The 27452-nt window shown below is 36.4% G+C and overlaps 1 protein-coding gene across 1 annotated transcript in view; it reads left to right on the plus strand.

Annotated features, from left to right (window-relative positions):
• The window catches only part of CFAP47 (cilia and flagella associated protein 47), an 801982-nt gene that overhangs the window by 638352 nt on the left and 136178 nt on the right, over positions 1-27452 (plus strand). The window contains 1 exon segment of the mRNA XM_053705439.1: positions 25655-25811. Within this exon segment, the coding sequence (XP_053561414.1) occupies positions 25655-25811 (157 nt within the window).

Raw genomic sequence — 27452 nt, forward strand, 5'->3', positions numbered from 1 at the left:
TACTATGATTTATTACTATGCTATATTACTATGCTATATTACTATACTATATTACTATGCTATATTACTATGATTTATTACTATACTATATTACTATGCTATATTACTATGATTTATTACTATGCTATATTACTATGCTATATTACTATGCTTTATTACTATGCTTTATTATAATGTTACATTACTATGCTATATTACTATGCTTTATTATTATGTTATATTACTATGCTATATTACTGTACTTTATTATTATATTATATTATTATGTTATATAACTATGCTATATTATTGTACTTTATTATTATGTTATATTATTATGTTATATTACTATGCTATATTACTGTACTTTATTATTATATTATATTATTATGTTATATTACTATGCTATATTATTGTACTTTATTATTATGTTATATTATTATGTTATATTACTATGCTATATTATTGTACTTTATTATTATGTTATATTATTATGTTATATTACTATGCTATATTATTGTACTTTATTATTATGTTATATTATTATGTTATATTACTATGCTATATTATTGTACTTTATTATTATGTTATATTATTATGTTATATTACTATGCTATATTATTGTACTTTATTATTATGTTATATTATTATGTTATATTACTATGCTATATTACTGTAATTTATTATTATGTTATATTATTATGTTATATTAGTATGTTATATTACTATGCTATATTACTGTATTTTATTATTATATTATATTATTATGTTATATTAGTATGTTATATTACTATGCTATATTACTGTAATTTATTATTATGTTATATTATTATGTTATATTACTATGCTATATTTTTTATGATATATTACGATGCAATATTACTATACTTTATTATTATGTTTTATTACTATGCTATATTACTAAGTTATTTTACTATGCTTTATTTTAATGTTATTTTACTATGCTAAATTACTATGCTATATTACTAAGGTGTTTTTATTATGCTATATTACTTTTTGATAGCTTGGTTACAAGGACTTCTGTGAACATTTAAGGACTAAGTATACACCTTTATCAATATCCTTTTTTCATTACACAGCAGGAACCACCACTAAATTATGCACAATCTTTTGTGAAATATAATAAGTATATACTTTTAGAGTCTTAGACAATTTGTGTCCCGTTATCCTGGCCATAATAATAGGTCTTCAATGTTTTCTGAGATTTCTAAATGTTCAATGGCTCTTGTCGTTATTTAACTTTTTTGCGCTCATTGTTAAAGTCCCTTACAACCTTTTGAATATAAGGTTGCAACCTTTATAGATTGTTTTTTTGCCCTTTATACATTCAGCCTTCTCTGTTTCCCCATCACTATCCTGCAGTAGAATCTTTACCAGACTGACAGTGACCTACAATAGTCAGCTAATTACATGAAAATTGAAGGCACAACAAATGTTAAGGAAAATACGTGCTAAACAACCGTAAAAATGTATTTAACAATGGCAGAAGGCTACTTTATTTTCACTGTATAGAGCTTTTCAAGCAACTTTTAACCTTTGAGAAAAATGGCATTGATTTCCTCCCTTGATTTTTCTGATTAAATGTATCTGAAATGACAATTCTAACAATTTGAGCCATCTCATAGTTGGGTGGCTGACTAATCTGAAAATCAGCTAATGATGCTGCTTCTAGAATAAGCTTTAACTGTTTCTGATTGTGCTTCCATGCTCAATTGAGATAAGCTGCACCATTATTATCTGCTTCATTTGCTTCTAGTTTCTGGCTTCATGAAAAGCCTTTTACAATGACAATCTAGGGTTCTTTTAACATCAGTACTGAAAAATCAAATGCATTGGGACAAGACATATGAATCTACATACTGAACATGCATTTTAAATATTACATTTAATTTCTGTTCCATTTTCTCTTGTTATATAGCTCCATATGGGATTGACTGTTAATAACCTTGCATCCAGGGGTATTCTTAGTCTAATTCATTATGCCACATTATTCTATTGTCTTTTAAAGAAATATAATAAAAGTGTTTAAAGGGATACTAAACACAATTTTTTTTCATTATGATTCGGATAGAGCACGCAGTTTTAAGCAACTTTCTAATTTACTCCTATTATCAATTTTTCGTTGTTCTCTTGGTATCTTTATTTGAAAAAGCAGGAATAAAAGCTTTGGAGCCAGCCCAGTTTAGGTTCAGAACCTGGGTTGCACTTGCTGATTGAATGGCTAAATGTAGCCACCAATCAGCAAGCCCTATCCAGGGTGCTGAACCAAAAATAGGCTGGCTCTAAAGCTTTTATTCCTGCTTTTTCAAATAAAGATACCAAGAGAACGAATACAATTTGATAATAGGAGTAAATTAGAAAGTTGCTTAAAATTGCATGCTCTATCTAAATCATGAAAGAAAAAATGCTTTTTGTATTTAAAATGCTTGGCTTTGTATTTCAAAGGCACGATGACATATGTGGCGTCGCCCACAAAAGCCAGCGTCACTCATTTTTAGTCGGATATTGCTATCACATATAGGGCGCCCCATATAAATGTGCCGCATAAATTTCACCTGTCACCCGCAAATTTTAGTAGCTAACATAGAACTGCGTCACAAATCGGTATCACATATTCAGTGCAAGGACAAATGGAGACATTTTACACCATTTTCACTTCGCCACACATAGGCAGGCGCAGCAAACCTTATGCTGAAATAGGCTACCTGTCTACCTGTCAACCGCAATCCCCCACCGCAATAACTAATAAAGTATATTAACCCCCAATCCGCCAACCACCGCATCACAATATGCCTAAATAAACTATTAACCCCTAATCTGCCAAACCCCCACAACACAATAAACCTAATAAATCTATTAACCCCTAATCTGCCAAACCCCCACAATGCAATAAACCTAATAAATCTATTAACCCCTAAACCGTCAAACCCACAAAACTCAATAAACCTAATAAATCTATTAACTCCTAAACTGCCAACACCCCACAATGCAAATAACTAATTAACGGCTAGATTACGAGTTTTGCATTATGAGTAAAAAAGTATCGTTAAGGCTCATAACGCTGCTTTTTCACTACCGCTGCTATTACAAGTCTTGTAGGTACAGCTGTTCCGCACACTTTTTTGGCCGTACCACAAATTAACTTTTTTCAATGGGACTTCCATAGCGCCGGTATTACAAGCTTTTTTTTGGAGGCCAAAAAGTGAGCGGTACAGCCTATCCCGCAATATTCGTAACGCAATCTATAGTCAGTAGTTATGAGTTTTAGGCTACAAAGCTGTAGCATAAAACTCATAACTAAAGTGCTAAAAAGTACACTAACACCCATAAACTACCTATTAACCCCTAAACCGAGGTGCTCCCGCATCGCAAATACTAAAATTAAATTAGTAACCCCTAATCTGCCGCTTCCGACATCGCCGCCACTAGAATAAACATATTAACCCCTAAACCGCTGCACTCCCGCCTCGCAAACACTAGTTAAATATTATTAACCCCTCATCTGCCGCCCCTAACATTGCCGCAACCCACAATACAATTATTAACCCCTAATCTGCCGCCCCCAATGTCGCCGCCACAATACTAAAGTTATTAACCCCTAAACCTAAGTATAACCTTAACCCTAACACCCCCTAACTTAAATATAATTCAAATAAATCAAAATAAAAATTCCTATCATTACCTAAATAATTCCTATTTAAAACTAAATTCTTACCTGTAAAATAAACCCTAAGCTAGCTACAATATAACTAATAGTTACATTGTAGCTATCTTAGGGTTTATTTTTATTTCACAGGCAAGTTTGTATTTATTTTAACTAGGTAGAATAGTTATTAAATAGTTATTAAATATTTACTAACTACCTAGCTAAAATAAATACAAATGTACCTGTAAAATAAAACCTAACCTTCGTTAAACTAACACCTAACCTTACACTACAATTAAATAAATTACCTAAATTAAATACAATTACCTAAATTACAAAACAAAACAAAACACTAAATTACACAAAATAAAAAAAGACATTATCAGGTATTTAAACTAATTACACCTAATCTAATAGCCCTATCAAAATAAAAAAGCCCCCCCAAAATAAAAAAAAACAACCTAGCCTAAACTAAACTACCAATAGCCGTTAAAAGGGCCTTTTTGCAGGGCATTGCCCCAAAGAAATCAGCTCTTTTTACCTGTAAAAAATATACAAACACCCCCAACAGTAAAACCCACCACCCACACAACCAAACCCCCCAAATATAAACCTAACTAAAAAAACCTAAGCTCCCCATTGCCCTGAAAAGGGCATTTGGATGGGCATTGCCTTTAAAAGGGCATTTAGCTCTATTTACAGGTAAAAGAGCTGATTTCTCTGGGGCAATGCCTCGCAAAAGGCTCTTTTAAGGGCTATTGGTAGTTTAGTTTAAGTTAGGTTTTTTTTTTTTGGAGGGGGCTTTTTTTATTTTGATAGGGCTATTAGATTAGGTGTAATTCATTTAAATATCTGATAATGTCTTTTTTAATTTTGTGTAATTTAGTGTTTGTTTTTTTTGTAATTTAGGTAATTGCATTTAATTTAGGTAATTTATTTAATTGTAGTGTAAGGTTTGGTGTTAGTGTAACGAAGGTTAGGTTTTATTTTACAGATAAATTTGTATTTATTTTGGCTAGGTAGTTAGTAAATAGTTAATAACTAGTAACTATTCTACCTAGTTAAAATAAATACAAACTTGCCTGTGAAATAAAAATAAACCCTAAGACAGCTACAATGTAACTATTAGTTATATTGTAGCTAGCTTAGAGTTTATTTTACAGGTAAGTATTTAGTTTTAAATAGGAATTATTTAGGTAATGATAGGAATTTGTATTTAAATTTATTTTAATTATATTTTAGCTAGGGGATGTTAGGGTTAGACTTAGGTTTAGGGATTAATAAATTTAGTATAGTCGCGGCGACGTTTTGGGGCTGCAGATTAGGGTTTTATAAATGTAGGTGGCGGCGATGTTAGGGGTGGCAGATTAAGGGTTAATAATATTTAACTAGTGTTTGCGATGCGGGAGTGCGGTGGTTTAGGGGTTAATATGTTTATTATAGTGGCGGCGACATTGGGGGCGGCAGATTAGCGGTTAACAAAGTGTAGGTAGGTTGTGGCGACATTGGAGGTGGGAGATTATGGGTTAATAAATATAATGAAGATGTCGGCGATGTCCGGAGCGGCAGATTAGGGGTTAATAAGTATAATGTAGTGTCGGGGCAGCAGATTAGGGGTTAATAAGTGTAAGATTAGGGGTGTTTAGACTCGGGGTTCATGTTAGGGTGTTAGGTGTAAACATAAAATTTGTTTCCCCATAGGAATCAATGGGGCTGCATTACGGAGCTTTACACTGCTTTATTGCAGGTGATAGGCTTTTTTTCAGCCGGCTCTCCCTATTGATGTCTATGGGGAAATCGTGCACGAGCACGTACAACCAGCTCACTGCTGACTTAAGCAGCACTCCAAGAGAGCTCTGCTCAAACTTTATCTTTATCATATAATCAGACCGTTCAGTTCTGCCCAAGATTAAACAAAATCACAGCTGAAGACCCACAGACCCATACTGAGGAGTTCAAGGACTCAGAAAGAACCCGAAGGGACACACTGGAACATTTTTATTATCCGCAGCACACACATGAACTGTGAACAGAGAGGCCATGCTGTAAACCACGTGGAATCTGCAAAGACGGTTACTAGGCATGCTAGTGTTCCCCAGCCTATTTATTGAGACATAGCGCCAGACAGTTTTATCCCCAAGCTGTATTTTAGAACCCACAGTGACAACTCTCGATTTAGAGAGCTCTATCGGGCACAGCCCGACTCTGATGGACTCTATGATATGCTGGAAACATAGCACACTTCTGTCATTAGACCGTAACTACCGAGACCTCAAACAGCATTTCCAGGAGCTCATCGCTACCTTACAAGCGGAGATGAATGAAGAAGAAATGGATCTTCCAGCACCCCCTAACATTTACGGGGATATTAGTACCCACGCTGCTGTAGCAACTTTACACATGCAGCACCGTGCTCTCTCAAGATCGGAACAAGCTCCATACCTCTAGATCGAGGAGTAAGAGGAGCTCCTCAGCCCCTATTAACCACGATGCAGAGCAGGATCAGGATATGTGGGCTCTCATTACGGAAAACAGTGTCACCGCAGGTAGCCACTCTACGGAGCTCTTCCTCACCTCCCACTCTCCAAGGTAAACTTTCCCTTCACTCACTAAGGAACACCCGGAACTTGGGATCCTATCAGTCGGGTTATAATGTTAAGGAGGAAACCGATAGCGAGGGTGCTAAACAACGCATAAGTTTCAGACATACTCCGGCCCCTCATAATGCATATAACATATGCTTTTCTTGGATTCCTACAAAAACAGACAGAGTCTTACCCGCCTACTAGTTGTTTGCTGACAAAATATACCCCAGCAGATATGCTGGACAAGCTCACATAGAAGTGCACTTCACCCTCCATTTCTTACCTTTGTTGAGAGCGGGAATCGGTTAGTTTACTTTTAATGGTCTGGACTCCTGTTCTTCAACTGCTGAAACTGGTACTGGTATTGTCTCATCTTGTCATTTAATGCCCTCCATTAGAGAATTTGAAGCTTAAGACACTCACCATTTACTGATGTTTAAGTCATTTCTCTATGTATGCTGTTCCCTAGGTTAAGAAGCTTGGATGTTATCTTTCTTGCTACCCCTAATACGGACCCAACGTATAAGACTTGTTTGTGTGTTAATTGGTTGTAACTTGTTCCTTATATTTTTATAATTGCCTATGCATTAGTTTGATGTGCTACCTAATTAAGAGGTACTATAGATATCTTTAAAAGTGTCCTACCCAGGTATATGTTATCTAACAGGGGACATAAGTTAATGATACTTTTTGTGATGATTGTTATCTATTAGATGTTTTAGCAATTCCTTGCTATACCTCCCCTTCCCTTGCCTCACACAGTTTTTCAGTCATCATAGTGTGTATGATATACCAAAAGGTCTCCTTCTCTACAATAATGGCCACCTTTACACATAGACATATCTGATAGGCTCCTATATGTACAAAATGTTCATTTTTATCTATATGCTAACGATATCATGCAGTCCTCTATGTATTTACTGGGCTTGAGACAAGTAAACCTCTATTTGTATTTTCGCAGCCAGCATTAGTCCTGATGGGTAGTGGGTAGTGCATAGTCCTCTAGGGCTTTATATTGTTCTGTCTATTATAACTTTGTTGAGATGCTATCTTACTGTACTACCTGCCTGCTCCTAACTCATATAGAATAGTTATGCCTTAGCTTTATAAATAGGACTTGTTAAACCCCTCTCATATCAATTACAACTCACTGTTATACTAAAAGGTTATCCCCTCAAATGGAAAGAACTTGGAATCTTGGCTGTAAGGACAGTGCTAGATAAAATGCTTGTTATTTTTAGGGGAACCATCCTATAATGACTATGACTTCACTCTTGCCTTTGAGGCTTGGATATCTTAACCAACTGATATGGAGACACTTATCATTTTGCAGACTAGCACTTCTCTTAGAATATTCCTTATATCTATTGTATAAGCTCACTCACTAGTTGTCTCATATTTCAGAGGTAATTTTATTAATCTCAACATTTACTTTATGTCCTACATAGACTTGCATTGAGAGGCCATTACCTTATCTATTAGTTATAGAAGGTTTTTTTAATTAGAGTTTACAATGCATAGAGGAACTCAGTTATGTTTACTCCATTAAGACATGTATAAACACATCAAATAGTATTTAAACCTCCTGATTCAACTGCTTTATCCCCAAAAGGTCTGCAGAACTAAAAGACTTGCTCGATAGTCAATTTAACTAGCTCCGCCCCCCTCCCCCCTTCTTCACCCCCTCCTCTCCCCCTCCCCTTCCCACACCCCCCTCTCCCCTTCCCCCCGCCCATTACCCTTCTCTTACTTTCTCAACTTGAGCGGCTTTTGCCCGTTGTAATTCTTTCTTTTCTTCTTTCCAATAAAACCATAAAGCTAGCTCCCTCCTATGCCTTAATACACTTCTAATAGATAAACCATATTCTGATTGGTATAGCGACTCAGGGACCACTCTCACCACTAATAAAACAAAATGGAGGCATCATGATGGTATGTCCAGACACTAATACTAATCATACATTAGATACTAACTCTTACTTTATGTATCTCAAGTAATACAACAAGAACTTTAGGTCTTATATTATAACACATATCGGATACTACTCCCTTATCGATAAACCTGTGATGTGATATATCTGAAGCTCTCTTTAGTATATTTAGTATGTGGTATGCCAGGGCTTTAGGTGCAACAGTAGTAATGGTAATGCTTGTACTTTAAGGTCTGGACAATATTTTACTTCATTTTATGTATGTGAAATGTATGTTTACCCTTACCATTTTCAATTTGTGCCTGGACATATATCCTTGTTCTGTAAACATTACTTATTGCCTCACTAAAAAAAACCAAAAAAAAAAACCTAACATTAATTTAAAAATAACAAACTAAATTTAAATTAATCTAAAATAACAAAAAAATAAAAAAGTCTAACATTACAGAAAATAACAAACCTAATCCCTATGAAAATAAAAAAGCCCCCCAAAATAAAAACACCCCCTAATATAAACTAAAGTAGCAATAACCCTTAAAAGGGCCTTTTGTTAAACAGCTCTTTTAAATTTGAAAAAACTAAGTTCCCCCTAACAGTAAAAAAAACCCACCCACCAAAGCCCCAAAATAAAAAAATTAACACTAAAAAATCATAACCTACCTATTGCCCCTAAAGGGGCATTTGTATGGGCATTGCCCTTTAAAGGGCATTCAGTTCTTTTACAGTGCGTATTAAAATCCTAATCTAAAAAAAAATAAAAAATTCCTAAATCTAAACCCCAAATAGGTACTTACCGTTCCTGAAGTTCATCGGAGAAAGTCTTCTTCTAAGCGGTGAAGTCTTCTTCCAAGCGGCGATATCTTCTTTCATCGCGACAACCTCTTTTATCTTCATCCAGTACCAAGCCGATGCGGAGCGGAGGTGACCATGGAACCGGACAGGCGACCACAGAGTCATCGAGCATGGAGATCCTCTTCGTACGATCACCGATTTGCAGCCAATATGATTTCAATCGCTCTCATCCTATTGGCTGATTTGAAATTGTCAGCCAATAGCAATGCAAGTAACCCCATATTTAAACGGGGACCTTGAATTCAATCCTCAGTGTGCAGCAGTGATCATACGAAAAGGATCTCCATGCTCGATGCAGTGATTTATTTTGTATATACAAACACACATGTAGACACATAATCACTAATTTTGTAGTATATAGCTCATACCCATTCCAGCTATGGCTTAAAATGAGTTACTTTTACTAAACAGCCAGTGTGAAGACTAAGGCCTCTAGTTATCAAGCCGTCTACTTACCTGCCTTCGCCGGCCCCAATACGCCCTCCTAAGCTCGCCTCACATCACCGCCGCGGACCTTATTACGTTCGCCAAAGTTATCAAAAAAGCTGTCAAAAAGCCACGCACCAAGTACGGGGCGATGAGCAGCAGACTGTGATAGTTATCACTCATCCGATCTCGCTGCTCTTCGGCTTTTTCCCAGCTTTATTGATAAGCTGTCACTTAGCACCCACACTAAACTACACTGTTCTACCCCCTATACCGGCGCCCCCGGAGCCCCCCGCAACTAAATAAAGTTATTAACCCCTGAACCGCCGCTCCTAGACCCCGTCGCAACTATAATAAATATATTAACCCCTAAACCTTCGCTCACGGACCCCTCCATCAACTACATAATACCCATTAACCCCTATCCTGCCCCCCCTATACCGCCGCCACCTATAATAAATTTATTAACCCTATCCTGCAGATCCCGCACCCCGCCGCAATTAAATAAATTGTTTAACCCCTAAACCGCCGCTCCCGGACCCCGCCGCCACCTATATTAAACTTATTAACCCCTAATCTGCCCTCCCTACACCGTCGCCACCTATAATAAATTTATCAACCCCTATCCTGCCCCCCCTACACCGCCGCAAACCTATAATAAAATTATTAACCCCTAAACCTAAGTCTAACACTAACCCTAACACCCCCCTAACTTAAATATTAATTAAATAAATCTACATAAATATTACTCTTATTAAATTAGTTATTCCTATTTAAAACTAAATACTTACCTGTAAAATAAACCCTAAGATAGCTACAATGTAATTAATAATTACATTATAGCTATTTTAGGATTTATATTTATTTTACAGGTAACTTTGTATTTATTTTAACTAGGTACAATAGCTATTAAATAGTTATTAACTATTTAATAACGACCTAAATAATAATAACGACCTAAAAGAAATACAAAATTAGCTGTGAAATAAATCCTAACCTAAGTTACAATTAAACCTAACACTACACTATCATTAAATAAATTAAATTAATTAACTACAATTACCTACAATTAAATACAATTAAATAAACTAACTAAAGTACAAAAAATAAAAAAAACTAAGTTACAAAAAATAAAAAAAGATTACAAGATTTTTAAGCTAATTACACCTAATCTAAGCCCCCTAATAAAATAACCAAGCCCCCCAAAATAAAAAAATGCCCTACCCTATTCTAAATTACAAAAGTTAACAGCTCTTTTACCAGCCCTTAAAAGGGCCTTTTGTGGGGCATGCCCTAAGTAAACAGCTCTTTTGCATGTAAAAAAAAATACAACCCCCCCCCAACATTAAAACCCACCACCCACATACCCCTACTCTAACCCAAACCCCCCTTAAATAAACCTAACACTACCCCCCTGAAGATCTCCCTACCTTGAGTCGTCTTCACCCAACCGGGCCGAAGCTCACATTCTATTGGCTGACCGGAACAGCCAATAGAATGCGAGCTCAATCTGATTGGCTGATTGGATCAGCCAATCCGATTGAACTTGAATCTGATTTTTCCTACCTTAATTCCGATTGGCTGATAGAATCCTATCAGCCAATCGGAATTCGAGGGACGCCATCTTGGATGACGTCACTTAAAGGAACCTTCATTAGTCGAGTAGTCGTCGGGGAAGGAGGATGTTCCGCGCCGGAGGTCTTGAAGATGGAGCCGCTCCTCGTCGGATGGATGAAGATAGAAGGTGCCGCTTGGATGAAGATATCTGCCGGTCTGGATGTCCTCTTCTGCCCGGATAGGATGAAGACTTCTGCCGGTCTGGATGTCCTCTTCTGTCCCATCGGATGAAGACTTCGGCCCAGTTGGGTGAAGACGACTCAAGGTAGGGAGATCTTCAGGGGGGTAGTGTTAGGTTTATTTAAGGGGGGTTTGGGTTAGAGTAGGGGTATGTGGGTGGTGGGTTTTAATGTTGGGGGGGGTTGTATTTTTTTTTACATGCAAAAGAGCTGTTTACTTTGGGGCATGCCCCGCAAAAGGCCCTTTTAAGGGCTGGTAAAAAAGCTGTTAACTTTTGTAATTTAGAATAGGGTAGGGCATTTTTTTTATTTTGGGGGGATTTGTTATTTTATTAGGGGGCTTCGATTAGGTGTAATTAACTTTAAAATCTTGTAATTTTTTTTATTTTTTGTAACTTATTTTTTTTTATTTTTTGTACTTTAGTTAGTTTATTTAATTGTATTTAATTGTAGGTAATTGTAGTTAATTAATTTAATTTATTTAATGATAGTGTAGTGTTAGGTTTAATTGTAACTTAGGTTAGGATTTATTTCACAGCTAATTTTGTATTTCTTTTAGCTAGGTCGTTATTAAATAGTTAATAACTATTTAATAGCTATTGTACCTAGTTAAAATAAATACAAAGTTACCTGTAAAATAAATATAAATCCTAAAATAGCTACAATGTAATTATTAATATCTATCTTAGGGTTTATTTTACAGGTAAGTATTTAGTTTTAAATAGGAATAACTAATTTAATAAGAGTAATATTTATGTAGATTTATTTAATTAATATTTAAGTTAGGGGGGTGTTAGGGTTAGTGGTAGACTTAGGTTTAAGGGTTAATAATTTTATTATAGGTTGCGGCGGTGTAGGGGGGGCAGGATAGGGGTTGATAAATTTATTATAGATGGCGACGGTGTAGGGGGGGCAGATTAGGGGTTAATAAGTTTAATATAGGTGGCGGCGGGGTCCGGGAGCGGCGGTTTAGGGGTTAAACTATTTATTTAGTTGCAGCGGGTTCCGGGATCTGCAGGATAGGGGTTAATAAATTTATTATAGGTGGCAGCGGTATAAGGGGGCAGGATAGGGGTTAATGGGTATTATGTAGGTGACGGAGGGGTCCGTGAGCAGCGGTTTAGGGGTTAATATATTTATTATAGGTGCGGCGGGGTCCGGGAGCAGCGGTTTAGGGGGTAATACATTTATTTAGTTACTGCGCTGTAGGGCGGGCAGATTAGGGGTATTTAGACTCGGGGTACATGTTAGGGTGTAGAAAAAATAGGAGACAAGCGAACAGAAAGTAGAGCACTCGCAAAGGGAGACTAGTATAAGTGGCTATTCAGTGGGTATATAATATTAAAACTTAACATTTATTATTAAAAAAAAATGATAAAAAACTACTATATAAGTAGTGATTAATACTTAGATTAAAAAAGTTTTAATCTAAGTATTAATCACTACTTATATAGTAGTTTTTTATCATTTTTTTGAATAATAAATGTTAAGTTTTAATATTATATACCCACTGAATAGCCACTTATACTAGTCTCCCTTTGCGAGTGCTCTACTTTCTGTTCGCTTGTCTCCTATTTTTTCTACATTTACTTGAACAGTGAGCACCCTCCCCTGGTATTACTAGTCTATACTTCATTATATCAGATATTAGTATTATTGTCCCCAATTTGGGTGACTACTTTTATTGGTTAAATTGTGGTAAGCTAATACTTGATGGGGAATCATTAAATACAACTTCCATTACCACTATCCCTATCTTTATTATATAATACATGTTAGGGTGTTAGATGTAGACAGCTCCCATAGGAATCAATAGGATATCGGGCAGCAGCGAACATTAACTTTCAGTATGGTCAGACTCCTATTAATTTCTTTGGGATCTTCCGCCTCCAGGAAAAGTGCCGAGCTTACCTGTTAGTTTTTTGATAACTCCCAAAAGTAGTCAGATTGTGCCGAACATGTGTTCGGAACACCTGGAGTGACGTAAGAATCGATCTGTGTCGGACTGAGTCTGGCGGATCGAAGCTTACATCACTATATTCTCCTTTTGCCGGTGTGTAGGGCTTGATAACTTAGGCGAATCAGCCTCGCCACAAATACGCTGCGGAATTCCAGCATATTTGAGGTTGACGGCTTGATAACTACAGGCCTAAATCAGTAAGTGCTGCTTCCCACACAATATTGTTTCTTTGTTCTGCTACATCACAAAAAAATATTCAACATTTTGCATTCTAGGAAATGTTCCTCCTATGGTTTTCAGAAAAAAAAAATACAACTTATGAATGGAAGGTCAATTTTGAAATTATATTAAAAAAAAATGCCATACATGGTACAAAAAAAAGCAATGGGTAGTTTAGATTTTTTTAGTGTTAAGTTTATTTTATTTTGAGGGGTTTGGTCACGGTGGGGGCAATGGGTAGTTAGTTTTTTTTAGTGTTAGGTTTATTTTATGTTGGGGGGTTGGTAGGTGGGGGGTTTACTGTTAGGGGGGACTTGGTATTTATTTAATTAAGAGCTGTTTAACTTAGGCCAATGCCCTACAAAAGGCCCTTTTAAAGGGATAGTAAACCCCAGCATTTTATTTTATGATTCAGATAGAACATATAACGTTAAAGAACTTTCCAATTGAATTCTATTATCAAATTTTCTTCATTTTCTTGTTATCCATTGCTGAAGGGACAGCATCGCACTACTGACAGGAAGCTGAAAATATCTATTTAGCCAATCACAAGAGAAAATGTGTGCAGGCACCAATTAGCAGCAGCTCCCACTTGATATGTGCTTATTCATTTTTTAACAAGGGATACTAAGAGAATGAAGCACATTTGAAAATAGAAGTGAATTTAACAGTGTCTTAAAATGACAAGCTCTATCTGAATCATGCAAGTTTAATTTTGACTTTCCTATCCCTTTAAGGTCTATTGGTAGTTTAGTTTAGATTAGGGGGTGTTTTTATTTTGGGGGGATTTTTTATTTTCATAATTTGGTTTATTTTTTTCTTTAATGTTAGACTTTTTTATTTTTTGTAATTTTAGATTAATTTAATCTTAGTTACCCTTTTTAAAGTAATGGTAGACTTTTTTAATTTTAATTGTAATTTAGTATTTATTTATTCTAGGTATGTGTAGTTAATTTAGGGGGTGTTAGGTTAGGGGGCTTAATAATTGAATTAATTGTTTGCGTTGTGGCGGGTTGGCAGTTTAGGGGTTAATAGGTTAATTAGGTTTAATGCGTTGTGGGGATTGGTGGTTTAGGGGTTAATAGTGTTGATAGGTACTTTGCATTCTGGGGGGGTTGGCAGATTAGGGGTTAATAGTTTTATTAGGTAGATTGTGATGTGGGTGAATGGTGGATTAAGGATTAATAGTTTTATTAGGTAGTTTGCCATGTGGGGGTTGGCGGATTAGCGGTTAATAGTGTATTTATTTAGTTGGCGTTGTGGGTGAATGACGGATTAGGGGTTAATACTTTTATTAGTTAGATTGCGATGTGGGGGGGTGGTGGATTAGAGGTTAATAGTTAGTTAGATTGTGATGTGGGGGGTTGGCGGATTAGGAGTTAATACATTTATTATTAGTTCCAATATGGGGGTGATGGCGGATATAGGGGTTTCATGTGTCAGGTTTATTTTTGGGAGGCGGGTTAGACTTTTACGATATTTGACATTTTTTTTAATTTTCTTAGGCGCCGGCAGTTTCTAAAGTGCCATTAATCTCTGGCGACTCCAGAATGTTGTATTTATGCACATTTCTGGACATCGCTAGTTTATCCGACTTACGGCAGTTTATGAACTGCTGGCGGGGTTTATGTGATTCCCCTATGTGCGAGGGGAAATTACAGGCGACGTGGGTTTCAGCAGTTACGCTGAAGCTTGCGCCGCATATGTAATCTCGCCCAAGGTTTTATGGTCTGTGATAGATTATTATAATTTGTATTTATAAGTTTTCTAGAAATGGTCTGAGTTTTGCATGTTTACTTTTTTGGCTTTAATTTTTTAATTTTTGAACCAAGAATCTTAAAAAAAGTCTAGTAAATTATAAGTAATGCTGTCAATGTTACACGTTATTGGGGTTTTAGACCTTTTATTTTTGAGCCCCTATTCATTCTTTAATTTCCTTGTTTAATAAAAAAGTAAAATAAAAAGTAATAATTGTAATTATTGTTTAAGTGAAAGAGAAAACTAGCATTCACCTCTTTAGTCAGTCATCAGTTGATATCTACTTCTACTTTGACCTCATGTATTTTGCATCAGTGAACCACTATCTCATTTCAGTTTTAGGAACCTTATAAACAAATTAAACAAACTTTTATACTGTATGATTAGTTTGTCTGTGTCTCTTGCTGTCCCTGCAACTATAGATGACTTAAGTCTGTAAAGTTTTAATAGAAGACTGAACTCTTGTAAAGCTAAACAACACCATACTGCATCCTTGACAATATACTGCTATTTTTTCCCATATACATTAGAGCAAACAACTTTAAATCACCCCTATTCATCAAATAAAAATATATATATAAAAAAACACAACAGAATTTCAGAGCTTTTTTCAGAGTTTCATACTAAGGGGCCCATTTATCAAGCTCCGAGCGGAGCTTGTGGGCCCGTGTTTCTGGCGAGTCTGAAGACTCACCAGAAACAGCAGTTATGAAGCAGCGGTCTAAAGACCGCTGCTCCATAACCCTGTCCGCCTACTCTGATGAGGCGAACAGGAATCACCGGAAATCAACCCGATCGAGTACGATCGGGTTGATTGACACCTCTCGGCTGGTGGCCGATTAACCACGAGTCATCAGGGGGCGGCGTTGCATCAGCAGCTCTTGTGAGCTGCTGGTGCAATGTTAAATGCGGAGAACGTATTGATCTCCACATTCAGCGAGGTCTTGCGGACCTGATCCGCACTGTCGGATCAGGTCCGCAAGACCTTTAATAAATAGGCCCCTAAGTGCCAAGATTAATGGAATTTCTTGTCCTTGGCATATTAGTACTAGAAACTAGCAATTTGTGATTGGTGCTTCAATCAATCTTAAACTATGGCTACATTATATTCACACATAAAAATTGCATGTGACAAGAGACCTCCATAAATCACCTTCAGCAAATAAATGGTTCTTCACACTAAGGACAGTCAAGCTATTTGACCACTACAAAAACAACATTATCTTGCAGATTAAGTAGAGGATTGCATTTTTACCCAAAACAGAAACCATGAATATAACTAGTATGGAAAAGGGGGGGGGGGGGGGGGTATATGAGCCTATGGAATAAGAGCAGCCAACTAATCAAAGACCTTTTAACAAACTATTGTCTAATCTAAGCTGAGCTGCAGATACATAGACACACATATCTGACAATGACCCCTCTACTACAGTTATATATTAAAAAAAAGATGTGAAGCTGAGAAATGTATGATTATTCAAATGATTTAAATGTTAGCAATATATCATCATTCAAAAAACCAAGTCATGAGGCTGATAACTGGATATTTTAAATGGAATATGAAAACTACTGGATCAAGACACTGTCACCCACACTAAATCTCTTAAACACTAATCAAAGCTTCCCTAACAAAACCATCTACCTAACAGCTAATTGTAAGATCTGAAGCACTGCTGATATTGTTTTATTTTTTTAGTTCAGCAAATAACAGTGACCATTTATCATAAGCCTTAAAAAGCATTCTCTCATTTCATTTCTGAGGTTTATTAAGATGGATTCTTCAAGGTGTTGTACTAATTGGGCCAGGGCTTTTACTTTAGGACAGTCAGACCATAGAGGATTGTGGTATTAATGTCAGAGAGCTAAGTTATAGCAAGCCAAAGGCATGTTATGTGGATATGAAGATATACAGCATATTTCTCCTTTTGTCTGGGGAAGTTTAGTTTCAGTGGCATTTTCTTTAGGGAGTGTGCAGTTAACAAGCTTTTTATATATATATTTTGAATTGTGTTATAAACATTTTAAAGGGACAGTCAACACAAAAAATGCTTTTTTATTAGCTTTTCACAACAGGGGAGTGCTAGTTCATGTGAGCCATATAGATAACATTGTGCTCACGCCTATGGGTTCTAACAACACAAAACTAATTGGCTTAAATGCAAGTCAATATATAATAAATAAAACGTCATGTGATCAGAGGGCTGCCAGAAGATGCTTAGATACAAGGTAATCAAAGAGATAAAAAGTGTATTAATATAACCATGTTTTCTGTGCAAAACTGGGGAATGGGTAATAAAGGGATTATCTATCTTTTTAAACAATAAAACATTTTGAGTTGACTGTCCCTTTAATGCTGACCAGTTTTTCTTGTTTAAAAAGAAAAATAATGTTAAATAGGGTCATTGTTTTGGAATTCATTCATACAATTGAGAGGAACCAAAACGATATTGGTACATATTTCTGTATGTGATCTTTAAGCATGTATTGTCACTATATCACAGTTTAGATGAATTTCCTCTCCAATACAGGGAGTGCAGAATTATTAAGCAAGTTGTATTTTTGAGGATTAATTTTATTATTGAACAACAACCATGTTCTCAATGAACCCAAAAAAACTCATTAATATCAAAGCTGAATAGTTTTGGAAGTAGTTTTTAGTTTGTTTTTAGTTATAGCTATTTTAGGGGGGTATCTGTGTGTGCAGGTGACTATTACTGTGCATAATTATTAGGCAACTTAACAAAAAACAAATATATACCCATTTCAATTTTTTTTTTTTACCAGTGAAACCAATATAACATCTCAACATTCACAAATATACATTTCTGACATTCAAAAACAAAACAAAAACAAATCAGTGACCAATATAGCCACCTTTCTTTGCAAGGACACTCAAAAGCCTGCCATCCATGGATTCTGTCAGTGTTTTGATCTGTTCACCATCAACATTGCGTGCAGCAGCAACCACAGCCTCCCAGACACTGTTCAGAGAGGTGTACTGTTTTCCCTCCTTGTAAATCTCACATTTGATGATGGACCACAGGTTCTCAATGGGGTTCAGATCAGGTGAACAAGGAGGCCATGTCATTAGATTTTCTTCTTTTATACCCTTTCTTGCCAGCCACGCTGTGGAGTACTTGGACGCGTGTGATGGAGCATTGTCCTGCATGAAAATCATGTTTTTCTTGAAGGATGCAGACTTCTTCCTGTACCACTGCTTGAAGAAGGTGTCTTCCAGAAACTGGCAGTAGGACTGGGAGTTGAGCTTGACTCCATCCTCAACCCGAAAAGGCCCCACAAGCTCATCTTTGATGATACCAGCCCAAACCAGTACTCCACCTCCACCTTGCTGGCGACTGAGTCGGACTGGAGCTCTCTGCCCTTTACCAATCCAGCCACGGGCCCATCCATCTGGCCCATCAAGACTCACTCTCATTTCATCAGTCCATAAAACCTTAGAAAAATCAGTCTTGAGATATTTCTTGGCCCAGTCTTGACGTTTCAGCTTGTGTGTCTTGTTCAGTGGTGGTCGTCTTTCAGCCTTTCTTACCTTGGCCATGTCTCTGAGTATTGCACACCTTGTGCTTTTGGGCACTCCAGTGATGTTGCAGCTCTGAAATATGGCCAAACTGGTGGCAAGTGGCATCTTGGCAGCTGCACGCTTGACTTTTCTCAGTTCATGGGCAGTTACTTTGCGCCTTGGTTTTTTCACACGCTTCTTGCGACCCTGTTGACTATTTTGAATGAAACGCTTGATTGTTCGATGATCACGCTTCAGAAGCTTTGCAATTTTAAGAGTGCTGCATCCCTCTGCAAGATATCTCACTATGTTTGACTTTTCTGAGCCTGTCAAGTCCTTTTTTTGACCCATTTTGCCAAAGGAAAGGAAGTTACCTAATAATTATGCACACTTGATATAGGGTGTTGATGTCATTAGACCACACCCCTCCTCATTACAGAGATGCACATCACCTAATATGCTTAATTGGTAGTAGGCTTTCGAGCCTATACAGCTTGGAGTAAGACAACATGCATAAAGAGGATGATGTGGTCAAAATACTCATTTGCCTAATAATTCTGCACTCCCTGTAATATGAATGGTAAGATTGAATCAATATATGGGGAATAACATCAGATGAGTTGTTTAATGTTTTCCATGTACAGGGATTACAATAACAACAACATATTGGCTGTAACCAATGAGTTATGCAATTTCACTGAGATGCACTAACTGCCAATTGGGGGTTTCAACTTGAAAAGTCTGCAAGAGGCTTTGCAGTGTAAGTAATAGGAATACCTGCTTCTTGCATATTGCTGAAGCATTTTTCCTAAAAGTTATCTGACACCATTACAAAAACACAATACACAGGTTAGCCATAGGCTCACATATAAGCCTCAATTCACATAAAGGAATGATGCTTAAAGGGATGTTAAAGGGATATGAAACCCAACAAATTTCTTTTGTGATTCAGACAGAACATTCCATTTAAAAAAAAAAAGTTTCCAATTTACTTTTATTATAAAATTTGCTACGTTCCCAAGATATTCTGTGTAAGAGATACCTAGGTAGGCTTCTGAAGAACTACATGGCAGGAAAAAGTGCTGCCATCTAGTTCTCTTGCAAATGGATAACATTCTTGAAAAACTGCTGCCATATAGTACTCCAGAAATTGGCCAGCATCTAAGCATATGTCCCTGCTTATCAACAAAATATACTAAGAGCACAAATAAAAATGAATGATATAAGTAAATTGTAGTAATGAAAAAAAGCTCTAAGCAATGGCTTCTACTAAATAGAAATTATTGCAATATATATTATTCATTACCTTTAAATCCTTTTTAACTGAATTTCTGCAGTGTCCTTTACTTCCTGTCCTAGTCCCTCGATGATGAGGAGGCCTCAACAGGAAGGCAAAGATATAGGTCTCCATTACATATGCAGCGTCGCCCGTTTTTTGCGCTGTTTTGGTATCACATATACGGCGTAGCATACAAGTTACGCCCGTATATTTCACACGTCGCTCGCAATTTCTACTCCCATAGGCTAACATGGGACCGCATCGTAAATCGGTATCCAATATCCAGCGCAAGGCCTTATGTGGCGAAAATGGAGAAATCTTACTCCATTTTTACCTCGCCATAAAAGGCAGCCGTAGCAGAGTATGGGAGCACCGTAACTCCCGAAAATGCCTGGAAAAATAAACTAACACCTAACGCATGCGCAATGTCTATCTACCTGTCAACCGCAATCCCCCACCGCAATAACTAATAAAGTCTATTAACCCCTAAACTGCCATAGCCCACACCGCGATAAACCTATTCTAGTATTAACCCCTAAACCACCATAGCCCGCATAGCCTATTAAATGTATTAACCCCTAATCTGCCGCCGCCAACGTCGCCGCGACTATAATAAAGTTATTAACCCCTAAACCTAAGTCTAACCCTAACCCTAACACCCCCCTAACTTAAATATTATTTAAATAAATCTAAATAATATTACTATTATTAACTAAATTATTCCTATTTAAAACTAAATACTTACCTATAAAATAAACCCTAAGATAGCTACAATATAATTAATAATTGCATTGTAGCTATTTTAGGATTTATTTTTATTTTACAGGCAACTTTGTATTTATTTTAACTAGGTACAATAGCTATTAAATAGTTATTAACTATTTAATAGCTACCTAGTTAAAATAACTACAAATGTACCTGTAAAATAAATCCTAACCTAAGTTACAATTACACCTAACACTACACTATCATTAAATAAATTAAATTAATTAACTACAATTACCTAAAATTAAATACAATAAAATAAAATAAACTATAGTACAAAAAAACCAAACACTAAATTACAGAAAATAAAAAAGCCCCCTAAAATAATAAAATTCCCAACCCTATACTAAATTACAAATAGCCCTTAAAAGGGCTTTTTGCGGGGCATTGCACCAAAGTAATCAGCTCTTTTACCTGTAAAAAAAGAAATACAACCCCCCTCCAACATTAAAACCCACCACCCACACACCCAACCTTACTCTAAAACCCACCCAATCCCCCTTAAAAAAAACTAACACTAACCCCTTGAAGACCACCCTACCTTGAGCCGTCTTCACCCAGCCGGGCAGAAGTCTTCATCCAAGCGGCATCTTCTATCTTCTTCCATCCGACGAGGAGCGGCTCCATCTTGAAGACATCCGACGCAGAGCATCCTTCCTGGCTGACGATTAACCGACGAATGAAGGTTCCTTTAAATGACGTCATCCAAGATGGCGTCCCTTCAATTCCGATTGGCTGATAGAATTCTATCAGCCAATCGGAATTAAGGTAGGAAAAATCCTATTGGCTGATGCAATCAGCCAATAGGATTGAGCTCGCATTCTATTGGCTGATTGGAACAGCCAATAGAATGCGAGGTCAATCCTATTGGCTGATTGGATCAGCCAATCAGATTGAACTTCAATCTGATTGGCTGATTGCATCAGCCAATAGGATTTTTCGTACCTTAATTCCGATTGACTGATAGAATTCTAAGAATTCTTAGAAAAAAAATAACAAAGCCCCCCAAAATAAAAAAAATGCCCTACCCTATTCTATAATAAAAATTTAACAGCTCTTTTCTGATTGGCTGATTGGATCAGCCAATCCGATTGAACTTGAATCTGATTGGCTGATTCAATCAGCCAATCAGATTTTTCCTACCTTAATTCCGATTGGCTGATAGAATCCTATCAGCCAATCGGAATTCGAGGGACGCCATCTTGGATGAGGTCACTTAAAGGAACCTTCATTCGTCGGGAGTCGCCGGAAGAAGAGGATGGATCCGCGTTGGCTGCTTCAAGATAGTCCTGCTCCACGCCGGATGGAAGAAGATAGAAGATGCCGCCTGGATGAAGATGTCTACCGGTCTGGATGCCCTCTTCTTGCCGGATAGGATGAAGACTTCGGACCCTCTTCTGGACCTCTTCTTGCTGGATAGGATGAAGACTTCGGAGCCTCTTCTGGACGGATCGGTGATACCCGGCATGGTGAAGATAAGGTAGGAAGCTTCAGGGGCTTAGTGTTAGGTTTTTTAAGGTGGGTTTGGGTTAGATTAGGGGTATGTGGGTGGTGGGTTGTAATGTTGGGGGGGGGATTGTATGCTTATTTAAATGCAAAAGAGGTGCGTTTCTTTAGGGCATGCCCCGCAAAAGGCCCTTTTAAGGGCTGGTAAGGTAAAAGAGCTGTTAAATTTTTATTTTAGAATAGGGTAGGGCATTTTTTTTAATTTTGTTATTTTAGGGGGCTTAGAGTAGGTGTAATTAGTTTAAAATTCATGTAATCTTTTTTTATTTTTTGTAATTTAGTGTTTGTTTTTTTGTAATTTAGTGTTTTTTTTTTTTTGTAATTTAGTTTAGTTGATTTAATTGTAGATAATTGTAGGTAGTTTATTTAATTAATTAATTTATTGATAGTGTAGTGTTAGGTTTAATTGTAACTTAGGTTAGGATTTATTTTACAGGTAATTTTGTAATTATTTTAACTAGGTAGCTATTAAATAGTTAATAACTATTTAATAGCTATTGTACCTAGTTAAAATAAATACAAAGTTGCCTGTAAAATAAATATAAATCCTAAAATAGCTACAATATAATTATTATTTATATTGTAGCTATATTAGGGTTTATTTTACAGGTAAGTATTTAGTTTTAAATAGGATTGATTTATTTAATAAGATTTATTTTATTTCGTTAGATTTAAATTATATTTAACTTAGGGGGGTGTTAGTGTTAGACTTAGCTTTAGGGGTTAATACATTTATTATAGTAGCGGTGAGGTCCGGTCTGCAGATTAGGGGTTAAAAAGTGTAGGTGGGTAGTGGCGACGTTGGGGGGGGGGCAGATTAGGGGGTAATAAATATAATATAGGGGTCGGCGATGTTAGGGGCAGCAGATTAGGGGTACATAGGGATAATGTAGGTTTGCGGCGGTGTATGGAGCGGCAGATTAGGGGTTAATAATAATATGCAGGGGTCAGCGATAGCATGGGCGGCAGATTAGGGGTTAATAAGTGTTTGGGATGTTTAGACTCGGGGTTCATGTTAGGGTGTTAGGTGCAGACTTAGGAAGTGTTTCTCCATAGGAAACAATGGGGCTGCGTTAGGAGCTGAACGCTGCTTTTTTGCAGGTGTTAGGTTTTTTTTTCAGCTCAAACTGCCCCATTGTTTCCTATGGGGAAATCGTGCACGAGCATGTTTTTGAAGCTGGCCGCGTCCGTAAGCAACGCTGGTATTGAGAGTTGAAGTGGCGGTAAATATGCCTGTACGCTCCCTTTTTGGAGCCTAACGCAGCCCTTCTGAGAACTCTAAATACCAGTGTTGTTTAAAAGGTGCGGGGGAACAAAACCATGCGTAGCTAACGCACCCCTTCTAAAGCAAAACTCTAAATCTAGGCGTATATGTTTTTGTTCTAAGACAAATATATTTATTTTCAGGTATACACAGGCAGAATGTTTAGTCAGAAGGATGTTTAGTAGAATAGGAAGAGGTATTGGCATGAGCAGATATTTTATAGTACATTGTGAGGCTTAATAAAGCTGAGAGTGAAAGATTTTCTCTCAGATCAATACCTAAACAAGGGCTCTAGATCTCAAGTTGTAGGGAAAAATGTTCAAAATAATTTGGTTAAGCATTTATTTACAGAGATGTTGGTTGATTTATGCAATAGATTTCCAATAGACGTGGTAACAAAAATATTGTAAGGGAATTCAATGATACTTTAGGTATGCACAGAGCTTTGCTTAAAAATAATTAAGCTTATACTTCAGAATGATATATGAGCAAAATTAGCCTTCAGGTTCTTACCGACCATCAAAATATAAATTTCAATATTTATGAAATATGGGCACCTGTTATTCAAAATCAAGCTTTAACACAAAATGAACACACACATGTAGTTACACTTCCCCAGATGTGTTTTTGTTGCAGTGAAAAATATGGGCTTGCGTTTTTCACACCCCACAAAGCCGTATATTCTTGAGTGGTGGAAAAATAGAAGTAAGTTGTCCCCCATAAAGATCCACAGCAAATGCAACAGAAGTGACGCTACAAACCATATATGTGACAACACAAACTTTTATATGACTTTTATACCAAGATGTTTACTTTTTATATTCATTTTTAAACAGAGTTACAGACCTTTATATTGTTTTCATGCAAAGCAAATTTGGTTTTCAAGTAAATGTTCAATGATTTGTTGCACTGTAATCCCACACAGAAGGAATTTCATCTCATCAGGTGACAAAACACTTGGAAAATGTTTCAGCAACGTCACCTCTCAACAGCTGCCTGTTAAATTCTTTGTTTTGATTGGAAGCAGATCTGCTAACAAATTTCTGTGTTTGGTTAAAGTTAGGGTGACCATATTGCCGCTTTAAAAAAGGGACACATATGAAAAATACATATGCCAGGGCTGTTTTCAGGGCTGTTTAAAGAAATGTTTTGTATAAGAACCCTGATATATGTATTTTTCATATGTGTCCCTTTTTAAAGTGGCAATATGGCCACTCTTGTTAAAGTCCATGTTCAAGTTTAATTTGCATACAGATGTAATCAAGCTGCACTTACAAAGTCTTGCACACAACCCATCAGCTTCTAGACTATGTCAATCTAGTTTGCAATGTTCTCTCAGTTTTGAACTAATCAACTGCTTGTCACTTTAGTCCCTAATCCAACTCTATGTCTCTCTCTTTTGCTCTTGGTTGCTTCAGTTTTGACAGACAGTAAAAATGATAATCTTTCACCCAGCAGCACTGCCCCCCACCCCCTGCACCATCTAAAATTGATAATAAGGGTTAGTTCTCATGCTACATTCTGTATTAAAACTTACTGCACTAAATATCTTCCCAAGGTCACAGCGCAGAGCATAAGTTAAACATGCCTTAGTTTTTGTCAGCTAGGAAACAAGGGTATTTATTTTTAATCTGAAAGCAAAGCTAAAGAAAAGAAAAAGCTTTAATGTCTGCTAATATTTTAACTGTTTGATTAATTATTTGTGTATGGACTCAATTCCAACCCCTTACAGGCATTTTGTTGTTCAGCTTTGATAACTGTAAATTAAATATTTTCAGTCATATGAAATGATCAGTTTGTGTAGAGGACAAATGAACCGTGGTGAAATGTGTAGAAACTTGCATTTATAAGCTACAGCTACTCTTGATAATAACAATGTTTAGATTAAAAGTGTTGACATCATGAGATCCCAGGGGTTGAGTAAAAGGGTGCGGGGGGGGGGGGTGCCTCACTCTTGGAATTTTGCTGCTTATAGTCAAACATAAAAGCAAGTTTCAGTTAATCTTTTGATGCCAAAAAGCCACTATTTAAAAAGTGATGTGTAATGCGTGTATGCAAATTCCTGCTGAAAGCCAAGGATTGATGTATTAATTTCTGTGATATTTATTTGATAACAAACTAATACATACATATTGACATTTTCACAGCTTGGAGAATGGGTTTTCTATGTGTCTGGACAAGGCATTCTACCACAGCCGATGGAATCAGCAAGCATAAGCGCAGTGGTTGGCAGTGTATCATCTATGGTGATTTCTTTCAAAAATCCTTCAGCAGAGCATGTCCTTATCGATGTGATTCTAACTGGTAATATAGTAGCAAAAGCTGTTTTACGATAAAAGTTAAATTATTACAAAATTGCATGGAATTAACTTAATTAGAAATGTTGCCACAATGTGTCCAAAGGTTACAGTGAAAATAATGAGATGGTGATAATGAAAATGCTCCACTGTTTTATAATGATGAAGATCTCAATAAATTCTCAGGAACTATTTCTTAATGTAAATTAGGAGCTAAAAAATAATTTAGAAGAATCCCAGTTTGGGTTCCCTGGGGTTAAAGAAAATTATTTTATAGCTGTATGATTCAGCACTTGTCTTTATAGAAAAAAAAAAACATTATCCATACAGATACAGGCAATAACAATAATGTTTTTGTTGTTATTGTGCTGTATATTGAACAGTAGATTATTTACAGCATAACGTAACTGGGTTTGTGTAAAATATCTTATATTTTTAATAATTTTTTATGGTGACATTATTAAGTTAAAAGTAGAATATATTACACCCTTATTTAGGTAAAGTAGTTTATTCAATGAAAGAATTTAAAGGGACAGTCTAGGCCAAAATAAACTTTCATGATTCAGATAGAGCATGTAATTTTAAACAATTTTCCAATTTACTTTTATCACCAATTTTGCTTTGTTCTCTTGGTATTCTTAGTTGAAAGCTTAACCTAGGAGGTTCATATGCTAATTTCTTAGACCTTGAAGCCCACCTCTTTCAGATTGCATTTTAACAGTTTTTCACCACTAGAGGGTGTTAGTTCACATATTTCATATAGATAACACTGTGCTCGTGCACGTGAAGTAATCTGGGAGCAGGCACTGATTGGCTAGACTGCAAGTCTGTCAAAAGAACTGAAAAAAGGGGCAGTTTGCAGAAGCTTAGATACAAGATAATCACAGAGGTTAAAAGTATATTATTATAACTGTGTTTATTATGCAAAACTGGGAAATGGGTAATAAAGGGATTATCTATCTTTTAAAACAATAAAAATTCTAGTGTAGACTGTCCCTTTAAGTGATTAGTGTTCTTTTATAACAATTTATTTATTTGAAATTACTGACCATTCTAACTGGACTCACCATGTTAAGAATAGGATGAGCATGTCCGCCAGACATCGCTGAATGGGGACAGCATACGCTGTCAGCATTCAGCATTGCACAAGCAGTTCTAGTGAAGTCTTAAGACCATGCAGAATCAGGGGGAGTTGGCCCTATTTGGGGCTTAGTAAATTGACCCCTAAGAGAGTAAGTTTTATAATTTACTTAATTTTTTTTTTCCAATGTTCTTCTATTATCAAATTTACTTTCCCATGGTTGAATAGATACGTAGGTAGGTGTCTGAAACACTACATGACAGGAAATAGTGCTGCTATCTAGTGCAATTACAAATAGATAATTTTCTTCCAAAACTGCTGCCATATAGTGCTCCAGAGACGTGCATGCTCCTGAGCTTACGTCCCTGCTTTCAACAAAAGATTCCAAGAGAACAAATAAAATGTGATGATAGAAGTAAGGAAGGAAGTTGTTTAAAATGCCATGCTATAACTGAATCATAAAAAAGCTGGGTTTCCTGTCTTGTTGAAACATGAAAGTTTTATTTGACTTTTGTGGCGCTTTAAAATGTACATGCAGGAAATTAGAATTTCATGATATCACAATAG

Source organism: Bombina bombina, chromosome 3 (genome assembly GCF_027579735.1).
Source record: "Bombina bombina isolate aBomBom1 chromosome 3, aBomBom1.pri, whole genome shotgun sequence".
Lineage (NCBI taxonomy): Eukaryota > Metazoa > Chordata > Amphibia > Anura > Bombinatoridae > Bombina > Bombina bombina.